We start from the raw sequence: 12,268 nt of genomic DNA, 5'->3' as shown, positions 1-12,268 counted from the left end.
CTTTTTCTTTGAAAATGCATTATGCACTCCTTTAAAATCCAAGAAAGAAGCTTTTTTAGTACTAACTGTATTACATTTGAAGGAACTACAAGAGCTATCGCAGGTCTGTAATAACCAGAGAGTAGTAGTGTGCGACTTGGGCCTCATATTAGGCCTCATATCAGTTATGACTTTGAATAGAACCAATTGGAGAGAAGAGATCTATGTAACCAAGCCATTTATTTTAGATAAGGCTGAATTGTTGTTGTATACGATAACGCATTTGTCCACTTGTGCTATTTACCTGTTTGGTCTCTCTATGAAATTCTAGGATGAAATTAGTTAAAGTAAACCCAATGCTAGGCAGGGTCTCAAAGAATAACCAGCCTACCTTGATCTCATTTTTGTATTGATACAGGAACAGGAATATCATCTGGAATCAACTTTGCAATACCAATCGACACTGTTGTGCGAATTGTTCCTTACCTTGTTGTGTATGGAACTCCTTATACTGACAGGTATTGACACCAGATTTCAAGTACTGGCTGAATAAAAGCTCAACATGTTGCAATTGTTTGATCGTGTTGATGTGTATTCTCGAGGTGATGACCGCCAGTGACAAGAAGCAGAGGCTCAAGGTTTCCTGTATTAGTTTTTGTAACCTAGAGACCTGTAATTCAGTTGACCTTCCATGGAGAAGTGAACAAATTCATACCACGAAGCTTGTATTAGAAGGAAAGAAAGAAAAAACATATCAAACATGGTTAAGATCAAAGGATAAAAATTAAAATGAAGAGTCGTCCAAAGTGTATGGAAATATAACTTGTGCATATGATTGAATTTGATCAAAGCTTTGATGTCGTACCTAAAAATACGGTTGGAAAATGCCACATCACTTGCATGAGGCAAAATTTTGTTGGAATGTACCGTATTACTCTCTTTTAAAACCTCGGGCTTGCCCTTACTTGGATTCATTTTCCATTAATACCCTCATCAAAAGCCACAAAATACAAATGTTCATTTTCTCTTATTACTAGGTATAAAGTATTGGTATCAAGTATCGAGTTGATTTTAGGAGACGTATTATTTTGTGCCTAGTATTGTATTGTATTTGCCAATGCATTTTGGTGTAATCCAATAAAGAGATGTATTGATGTGTATTGTAGATACAAATTGACAAAATATCGAATGGATATGATATTTTAGACCTTGATTGTGGGCATATTATCAAAACAACCATCCAACAAAATGGTTGTGGTAAGACTACATAAGAAAAATGTAGTAGGCTTTGCTTGTGCAGAAGCCTTCAACATCATATTCATTCATCTACCTTTTTTTTTTCTAAAGAGTTTCTTATGTGCCCCACCTAAGTTGGGTCAAAACTCATATTGCCTCCCTTAAGTGGCCTAAATTATGTGTAACCCATAAATAAGTTATGTCTAGCCCACAACTTAACAATCTTAGTTAGTGGTAGTTGACTCTTAATATGAAATGACCAAAATACCCTCCCAATTGTTAAATTACTAAAATACCCTGTTTGCCCTCAGCCTGATGGGAATGAATCTAGTTTGGATGGTGATGGTCATGGATCAATCTTTCAGGGTTAAGGTTGGCCTTCAGTTTGCCTAGGTTTGCCCTCTGATCTTGTGTTTCTTTATTCTCCTCTTGGCTCTTTTTTTGATTTGTTTGCTGAAAATCTTGAGCTCTAACGTTTGTTTTTATGGAAAAGCGTGGTTTTCTAAAGTACAGTTTGATGATTCATGGCCCAAATCGCCGAATTTCCGGCAAGATTTATCAAAAAAATGAGATCGATGTGTCGGTTGTTGTTGTGTTTATACATATGAGTTGTTTCATTAACTTGGTGATTTCCTTGAATTCAAATCACTTCATCACTTGTCTTCTGATATTTGTTCTTCATTATTCACCTTAGTTACATCCATGGTACATTGTGTCGCTGGGGGGCAACACAACTCCCCCCAGTGACACGATATTTACAATATATCTTTACAATATATCGGCAATATATCGCCCTGTGTCGGCGATATATCGCCGAAAAATTGGTGATATATCGCTACATTTGCATATATAACAGTATTTCATTCGTTTTTCGCCGATTTTTCGTTCGATTTTTGCCAAAGTGACATAGGACCTCTACAGGCTCCGGGGGCGTTGCCCCCCACACCCTCGCCGGAGCGGGACCCCCGTGTCCGTCGACAACAATATGTGAAGCATGAGCCATACTCAACATAATTGTGTAATGAATTGTAAACTTTAGTACATCTATTTACTAGTTGTGTATTTGTGTTCTGTTTACATATTTACATTAGTTTATATGAATTTTTCAAACTTCAAGTTTTGCCCACATATAGCCGGACATGTGCTAATTATAAACTCTAGATTAGGTGATGTTTTAGGTCAAAATAACACTCCCAATGTGTTTATTGGCCTCAACTTAGGCTACACGTCAAATTTCAGGTCAAAATGACCTGAAATACCCTTCGAAACAGGGGTTCGAAAAAATCGAACCCCTGCAAAAAGTCGGCCGACATCTGGCAACATGTCGCCCGAGTCGCCGTTGGTCCGACACGACGACACGGACCAACATGTCGGACCATGGTTACATCCCACTCTATTTAAATTTGAGAATCTGTTGGAAAACCAATTTGGCTTTATGCTGGGAAGATCTTGTAGTTCTACAATAAGGCTAGGTTGGGCCGGGCTTTTGCGATCCCAAGCCCAACCCTATATATTCTAATCTAAGCCCATTCTCACCATGACCCTAATTTAGGGCCAAGGATTTTGTCCCTAGCCCTAAGCCCTATAAGGCCAAGCCAAGCCCATTCCCGCCCTAATTGGCCCTGTCCCCAACCTTGATTGACCCTATCCTTAGCCCTCTAGCCTTGATTGGCCCTATCCCTGGCCCTGATTGACTCTATCTCTAGCCCTGTCCTTAGCCCTAGTCCTAATTGACCTATACTTGGCCTTAGTCCTGTCCTTATCCTTGTTCTTAAGTCATTGAGATCATGCATTAGATACAAAATTAGGGCCAAGATAGGGCCAAAATTAGGGTCAATATCAGGGCCAAGGTCAAGGCCAATAATCAAGGACCGGTCGAGACAGGCCCGATGGGTTGAAGAGTAAACCCAGACCTGCCTTGGCCCTAGTTAGGGCCAGAATATTTTGGCCCTAACCCACCCTCAGTGTCACATCCACCCTGTCGGTATCGTATCTGGAATACCCGAGTGTGTGATCCACAGCCCCGAAGATCAAGTTTAGGAACAATAATATCCATTTAGCACAATAACATAATCAAAAGCAAGAACAAATCATTGTATTCAAGTAATCTATTAATAAAAGTCCAGAAAGGATCACAAAAGAATATCAGAGTGCGGAATAACAAGATACCAAATCAAAAGACAACTGTAGAGTATAGCAGAAATATACTCCACAAATATATGCGGAAAGTAGATCGAAATCTAAAGCAAAGCCCTAAGCTAATGCAAGTAAAATTAAAGTATAGAAGAAACAAGAGAAGTCTAATCAACATCTTTAGTTGACTCTTCTTCTTCACTTTTGGGTTATGCTCTTGAAGCTTCAAATCAGCATCTAGCGCACGATCCTATCGGCAAACAAGACGATATCGGCTGCCATCAATAGGAGCCATCAATGCAGTCCAAATCTGTGTGTTGGCTGCCTCACTGGTCAACACCTTGTCCAAGGACTTTTGGAGCTGTACCATGTATGGAAAGGTCCTTCGTGCAGTGACACGAGTTCTCTTTCAATCCTGCAATGTCATTTAAAAAACAAGTCCCTCGAAGGGTAAGCTCAAAAGAACTTAGCAAGTAATCCAAACACAATAAGCATCTTCACATGCATTCACAGTCATACATATATGCAATGATATGAAACAATATATGCAAGTATGCTTCTAACTTTATATAAGTATGCTGGTCTCTAAAGGCAGACATGCTTTAAGTCATAGCACCATACTTCTTTGGGAAGGTCTCAAATCACACATCATCGGTTGGTGGTGGGTCCGGCATCTCTCGGGACATTCCATGGCTGGGGTTTAGGTCACCGCTCTCTCACATCACCATTGGTCTAAGTATTGGCGCATGTCAAGTTAAAGCCTAGCCAAATGCAAATCTTCTACTTAGTTATATCAACTCAAGTCCAGGTACGTCCATTCCTCGCCCTGGGCGATCCTTTCCGGTATCCTTCTCACTAGAGTCAGCGTAGTCCCAGACCTCTGACTCATCAACCCTATTAGTCATCCACAAATAATAGACGGGAAGCTCTCATGTCCTCTCACGGGTTGGTTACCGGTCTTGAGCGCCCATGAGCCCAAATCTACTATTTGCAACACTACCAATAAATGGCCCCCACAATGTGATTCATGTCCTCTCATGAGTTGGTTACCGGTCTTGAGCGCCCATGAATCCCCATTGCTACCACGGGTCGTTCAGTCTCAATACCCTTCCGAATCGGGTCTGATATAACAGGGGTATTCCTAGCCAAACATTGCTAGACCAATCCTAGGTATGTCAAACAATAGTTAGGGAAAGAGTCAAGGGGCACCATATGAAAGCGTCCCATACCACTTCCATTGATGTCCAAAGACATAAACGCCAATAGGGCATTCCCCATTCCACAACCACAACCTAGGCATTCACATCACATCATGATTCCATACAAATCACATTCACATTCACATTCATATTCATATCATAGTCCAAATCACATTCACAATACTATATCATCAATTCCAATATGTAAATAACAATATGAATACGCTACTGTAGTTACAGAAGTATCATGATGTAAAGAAAATAAAACATCAATAACTGGGTCAATCATTTATGTCATATTACAATAAGACATGTAAAAAGGCATATTGTGAGTTGGAATACTCACCTCGTAATCCGAACTTATAATCTTCAAGTAAGAGATCAGAGAACAGATCCAAAATCACCTATACATGTTTTGTCAATCACCTAAACAAGCTTGACAAAACATGTATAGGTCATAAGAAGCAAATCCAAAATATAGGAGTCGAAACAGAATTGGAGTTGCTGATTGCCTTGGTCGATTGGGTGGTAGCTTGGTCCAATCGACCAAGCAATCGACCAGATGAACAGTGTTTGACAGCAAACACTAAATTGGTCATAACTTCTTCGTTTGAAGTCCGATTGATCCGAAATTCGAAAGGGAACCTCACAAAAACATACTAAGATTATCGAGCATGAATTGGACATCATCCATGGTAAAAAAATCAGCACTTTCTAATTTGGGAACATGAGTTTCTAAAGTAGAAACAACATGGTTTTCATAGCAAAACACAACGTGTATTCAAAGGGGAAATTAGAGAGAACAAGGCTTCACTCTAATGGAATATCAGTAACATATCAGAGATAAGAATCATCATAAGAATGGATCAATCGTGCTAGAGAATATGATCAAACATGCATCATGAAGATATCCATGATCTCTTTTAGAAAGTCAAATAGGGGAACCATAGCATCATTAGAATTGAATGGATTCGCAACTTTGAAGATCATAGAAGAGGTGTTTGCAAGGATGCAATACCATCTTCTTAATCACAGCAAGAGTAGATAAATAGAAAATCAAAAGAATACTAATCCTTGAATGAAAGGAATAAAAAATAGAGACTTGCTAGAATGCTTATATCAATGATCAACATAGAAGGCTATAATAGCTATAATGAATGGGGATTCATTCAAAGAGATGAAATACATTAGAACAACAGTACAGACTAAGATTAAACATGTTAAACATTGATTAGAAATGAACTATAGTAAGATAATCATGCTGTCCAAAACTCAATCAAAAGCCAATGAAGAATCTAGGAGATTTACCATATGGCTTCAAGGAATGCATAGAGCGATTGGGGGTTCACTCTAAGACATAAGGAAGCAAGGGAATAGGTAGTTACAGTAGTGTAACACCTTCTCCATACTCAAAACATCATGCTAGAACAGTAAGAAGAAGAAATCAGAGAAGAAGAAGATAGATTACTAACCTTGTTGAAGATGAAACCAAATTAGAAACAAAGAGGAATGCTTGGGGATCTTCCTTGGCTTGAGGAGGAGGCTCTAGGGTTCTTCCCACGTTTACTAGCAATTGAGAGGCCAAACAATAGGGTTTAACACGAGGTTGCATTATATAGAGGGTCCTAAGATCAAAACTTCCAAAAATAAGAAGTTCAACAAATCTGGGCAGCTTTGGTCGATGCCTTGGTCGATGGGATTGACCAAGGAGGATCGACCAAAGGGTCTTCCTTCCTCAAATTTCAGAATTTTGGTCTCCCGGGGTTAAATCCGACACTTGGGCCTATAGCCAACTTAGGGAAAGGTCTGAATTGACTTTCTAGGGTCTTCTAAACCTATCCACACTGAACTCTGGGTCCCACTTACAGGTCTAATATCCACAAGTCAATTCTTTATCCCAAAACAAACAGGGTGTCCAGGCTAGGTTTAGAGCTGGATTTCACACTCAGGGCCAAACTTGCACCTCTATGATTTACAATGAAAATTATTTACCTTATTAGTAATTTTATGGAAAAGGTATAGAGAGTATATTGAAAGATCTTCATACGGTCTTTATTGATCTAGAAAGCTTACGATAGAATCCCTAGAGCATTAATTTGGCAAGTACTAGAGAAAAGAAATGTTGCAGGTAAATATATAAACATAGTTAAGAATATGTATGATGGTTCATTGACAAGTGTAAGAATGGTGGGAGGACAAGGTGGTGAATTCTCAATTACCATTGAGCTACATCAAGGACCAACTTTAAGCCCATGTTTATTTGCACTTTATAATGGATGAATTAATCAAACACATTCAAGATGAGATTCCTTGGTGTCACACCCATCTAGCAAGTATCAGACTTACCTGAATATCATCCGTGGTTGCGATCCGTCACCATGATCTAGGTTCATGGCCAATCCATAATCACATGTACATAATATCAAAATCAATAGAGTAAAAGAGAAATAAAGGTATTAAAGTATAATTTTTATTACAGTTATCCCAAACGATATTAAAGTAAAAGTCAATGATAAAAACAAAGGAAGTCTAAGAGTATCATAGTAATGCTTAAGAGTATTTGGCATTGCCTAACAAAAGAGATAAAAAGTATACATAATAGCAATCAAGGCAACTACACTTCCAAATAATTTCTCTAGAGTGGAGTCTTAGAAAGGTTGGACTCCATAGGAGCAACCCGGGCACATGCACGAATCTCCCTGTGCCTTGGTGTCCTCTCCAGCAAGTCCCTCGTAAGAATCCACCAGTGGCGAACTCTCCTAGTAAATGACGTTTTCTCATAACCTACAACTGATTCTAAAGAAAATATATTTTCAAGGAAAGAGTTCCACAGAACTCAGTTGAGGTCAACAAAATCGCATGTCATGCATCCAACACATGTACCATAGATAATGTATGTGTAAATGAAATGGGATAATGAATGTATATGAAAGTATGCTCCTATACTCTAAGAAGTATTAGTCTCTATGGAGGACATGCATTAAGTCGTAACACCAGCCTCCTCTGGAAAGGTCTTGTCAAACTAATCCCCCATTGAATGGTTACCTCTGTTGGGATCTTGTGATGAGGGGGTCCAGTCACATCACAATATGGTTGGGGATTTGGTCACTACTCTCTCACCACACCATTGGCAATGAGTATTGGTGTGCGTCAGGGATAAGCCTGTCCCAATGCAAAGTAATCTACCTTTCATAATACTGTGGTCTGGATACCTTCTCTCATGCCTAATGCCTTATTGGTCTGCATATCGTTCTCACCTAGGAATGTTATTCCTCACGGGCTGGCCCTCTATTGGATTAGTATTCCGTAACCTTATGATTGTAATGCATCACCACCCAATTCCCAACATATCACATTCACAATCATAATTTGAAATGAAATGAATCATGAGTAGCATAAACAAATATTATTACCACCCTTGCATGCATGTCCTACTATATCCGTCATAAGAACACACACAACAATTGTAATAGTATGAAATGGAATATGAATTAAATGCATAAATACATAATGATGTATTCCTCACATGTCAGTGATGAAATAGTCTATAAGAATCCAAGATAATCCACAAATCAAGGAATTAATCAGCTACACAAACCCTAGAAAATGTGTAGGTTGAATTAGGTTTAAGTTGAAGATGGAACTAGGCATCAACAGGATCAAAAAGAACAAACCAGAACAAAGGCAATTTGTGACACCCAGCCCAAATCTAGCCCGAAGACCCAATCTATTTTGGGTGAAGTAGGGTTTGTTTAATGTTGACTTGGAAGTTTGACCGTGATTCAGTTTTACTATCTTTTAAAATCTTAGGAAGCCATGTCAGACCTTTCCCTTAGAGTTGATCCAATGTCCCAAAATGAGGAAGATGTCTTTGTGGGCCATCACAGTAGAAGAATTGGTGTTTGACCCAAAACCCATGGATATTGATGATGGTGTTTCCTTATGGAAAGTTTTTTTGATTTGGAGTTGAACTACTCATTTGTGAAGAAGAACTTGGTTGATGAACCTAAAGCTTAGTTGGACCTGGTTTGAAGACATCCCTCCAACTAGGTAAGTAGTATGATGTGTTGAAAGAAGCCCATCCAAAAATATTGAAGTTAGGCCCATTAAATCCCTATTTTTGAACAAGCTGTCCAGGCAGTGGCATTTTGGTAATTTTCTGTTTTGAAGGTTTTTAAAAAGTTTTATTTCTTTTAATTTCGTGGTAAGCTATCCTACTATGTTTCTAAACCTCTTGATGGTTTACCAAAAAAAAAAAACCTCTTGATGGCGTGGGAAGGACCTTAGAACTTCTTCTTTGGCGACCAATCAACCAACAGGGTCAGTTTGGTCAGTTTAGTGAAATCCTAGTAATTCTTGAACTCTTTGTGCTATTTAAAAGGGGGAACTCCATGTTTTTCACTCTCAATCTGTTTCTAAGCCTTGGAGAACGTGGGAAGATCCCTAGAACCTCTCCTCCGAAGCCTAGGAAGATCCTCAAGCATCTGTTCAGATTTCTTCATCGGTTTCTCTTCTATGAGGTTGGTATTCAATTCGTTTCTTCTTTAATTCATTCTTTCTTCTCTACTTCTGATCTTCTGATTATGAGAAGGGTATTACACTACTGTAATGACCTCTTCTCTAATTCTTTTAGCCCTAGAGTGAATCCCCCAATTTACTCTATGATCTTGAAGCCATATGGCGATGATCCTTGAATTTGACTCCACAAAAGATCTTGATGATACTTTCCCTGAATTTTCTACCTATCTTTATGGTTGTGGGGAAGGTCTCATACTATTACCATGACCTTCCCTTGTGTCCTCATGATTGAGGAGTTGTTCCCTAATATTCCCTTGGACCTTTGGAAACCAAAAGGGGAGAGATTTTTAGGGGAAATTCTTGGGTAACCTTCATAAGAGGGTAACCAATTGGCAACCCTTTTATTTTCTATTAATTCATTGGACCCTCCCCAAAAGCTTTCTTGATTGTAAATTCTTTGCCCTAAGGGTGAATCTTTATTATCCCTAGTCTTTTCATGGGATACACGGATTCTTGTTAGTAAATCCCTAATTGTATGATTTGAATTTCTTTCCTTTCACTTTAATTGAGAACCTTATTTTCTCTCATTAGTAGACCCTTCCTAATTCCATTCTTTATTTTGAAATACTAATGAGATATTCCTTTATCTATCTTGGGTTGTTTTTGTGAGGATTAATTATGGGCAACTCTCATGAGAGGTAACCATATATGAAACCCTAATGTTCTTTTATCTGTTGGAAACTCCCCAACACCTTTTCAAATTGTGCATTCTTTGTTTCTCTTTCCCTTGGGTGATATTTGTGTTAACCTAAACTTGATCATCTTTATTTTCTTGTTTTATTGGTTATCAATTTACTTCCTGTCATCCGGTGCTCTCAACCTTTTCATTGGGAGCCAAAAAAAGGGTGAAACCCTAACCTCTTGGATCAAACCAAGAACCCTTAGTTTGATCTTGTTATCAGCCAATCAATGTGTTTCTTTACTAAAATTGTAACCTATCATTCTCTAATTCCTTATCCTTGATCACACTATATTTTCTTAATGATCCATGTTTAACCTAATTAGGATTTCTAATTATTCTTTCTTCGTTCTTGTTCTTGATTGAGATCAGGAAAAAGATGATGCATCCTTGCAACCATCTATTCCATGATCTCATTCTATTCTTTGAGATCTATGATCATCATCATGATCTTAACCCTAGCCAATAGATTCTTGAAACCTTAACCCTAACCCTTGAATGATCTTTCTGGAAACCTTTTGTAACCTTCCATGTGAGGGAAACCTCATGGGTAATGTTTCTATTAACCTAAACTAGATTTCCTATGATTTCTTGTTATTTTCTTGATAACAATCATTCCCTCTCTTTCCGTGATCATAACCTTTTCATGAGCCATATGTTATGATGAAACCCTAACCCCTTTATTATTGACCTATTGAGATTGATTTTTCGGACTATGATCTCCCCCATGTCTTCATTTGGGTTAGGTTGTACTTGGTCATCAACCCCATGAGCAAAGCACCCTTGTATAGCAATATACATGGGGGCGGTTGCTAGAGGCAGTCGATTGAACCAAGCGACCGCCTGGAGCGACCGCCCGGTTCTGTTTTCGGGGTTTTGCCCTATTTTGCCCTATTTTGCCCCCTGTTCGTTATAAATAGCATCCCTCGCCCTATTAACGCATTTTTATGTTCGGGATTGCTATTTTGGGCGATTAGGCGGCTGTGGAAACATGCGGGATTCAGGTTTGAAGTGCTGTTAATGTTATGAAACCTTTTCTCTTCTATTCTTGGGGATTCTGATTAAGGTAATGAATCTCCATCTGCAATTCTCTTCTTTTTAACCTCTGATTGATAATCAACCCATCCCCTTTTTGTTAGTGGTTACCCATTTGATTTGTTGTACTCCCTTTTCAATGTTCTTGATGAGATCCTGTCCAGAAACGAATCCCTGCATTTGTTAATGGATAGATCCAGTCAAGGGGAGAGTTTCTGGGTAATCCATTTATGATGTTTGTTAGTTTTCCCTTCACCTTTTGTCTTTAGGAGTGTTAGATTCGAGACTTAGGCCATGATCACTCGAAATCCGGATTGAAAACGGATGATCAGAAGCCTGAGTTTCGGATCTGAAACTCTCTGTTTTTGGGGCGGTCGCTCAACCTAAGCGACCGGCTCAAGCTGTAAAACCCAGCCCTAACCTTGACCCGGAAACCTTGTTATTTGTAGGTCCGATGACCCGAAGTAAAGTAAGAAGTCAGCTTTGGGCCATCCCAGTGGAGGACTTGGTGTCTGGCTTTGAATCCATGAAAGTTGATGATGAAGTTCTATTTATGGAAACTGAATCTTGATGAAGATCGGATTAGTTGATGGACTTGGAGTGCTCTCTATCTTGGTTTGAAGGCATTTCTACCTATTAGGTAAGTCACTTGACATGTGTGCAAAACCCCTTTAGGATTGGATTTGATCTGGGTCTTCAATTCCTCGTTTTGGAATTGCTGTTCAAGATTGGTCGATCGATTGGTCGATGGACCAGTCGACCAATCCACTCGACCAATGAGTGCTGTCTTTGGCAATTAGGTTTTGCTTGCTCTATTTAAGTCCAATCTCGAGTCTACTTCGTATTTGCTGCCTCCAAACTCTTTGGAACGAACCAAAGACCTCTGCAAGTCATCTCCCTTGCATCCTTGGTGATTTTCTTGACGGATCTTCGTCAAGACTCTTCCTTTTCATCAAAAGGTATGTCTACACTCTCTTCTTCTCCTCTATCTCTTATTTTCTTTCCTTTTTGAGTTCAGACAGTAGAGGAGATGCTGCATTCTCTCGTTGCAAACATCTCTGGACTTGTCTCTCATGATCATCCTAAGGATTAAAGGCTAGAACAATGATCTTAACCATGATCATTGCAAGCTTTTGAAGGAATCATGATCAAACCATGATCTAATCTTTGTTAAACTTCTGATTTGAATTCCGATCTCCTTGGATCTTCTATATTGATCATGTTAGTAGTTAATTGCTGTGTTTTCTTTTCATGATCCATGATCTATCAATCTCTAGTTGTTCTCTTCTACCATACTATGTGTTCTTCATGAATCATGATAGTTACATATATGGTAGGTTTTGTTTCCTTATTTAGATTTATGCTTTTAAGCCTATTTCCTTGAAGATCTAAGTATGCTTTTCATGATACCTTTACCTGAAGCAATGAT

The 12,268-nt window shown here is 38.9% G+C and overlaps 1 protein-coding gene across 2 annotated transcripts in view; it reads left to right on the top strand.

The window, feature by feature from the left end:
- DEG5 (DEGP protease 5) overlaps positions 1-773 on the top strand; it is a 31,397-nt gene extending 30,624 nt beyond the window's left edge. Inside the window, exon 8 of one of the 2 annotated variants that reach the window (XM_089167927.1) lies at positions 498-773. In XM_089167927.1, coding sequence (XP_089024053.1) covers positions 498-532 — 35 coding nt within the window. In that variant the 3' untranslated portion in view covers positions 533-773. Of the gene's footprint in view, positions 1-397 lie in introns of both variants that reach the window. The other variant, XM_089167926.1, reaches the window with a different exon arrangement.
- The last annotated feature ends 11,495 nt before the right edge of the window (positions 774-12,268 follow it).

The sequence above is a fragment of the Hakea prostrata genome, chromosome 9 (assembly GCF_041222555.1).
Source record: "Hakea prostrata isolate BN-2017 chromosome 9, UWA_Hpros_2, whole genome shotgun sequence".
Taxonomy (NCBI): Eukaryota; Viridiplantae; Streptophyta; class Magnoliopsida; order Proteales; family Proteaceae; genus Hakea; species Hakea prostrata.
The sequence above is the reverse complement of the archived record's forward strand: the minus strand, read 5'-3'. Positions and strand labels throughout refer to the sequence as shown.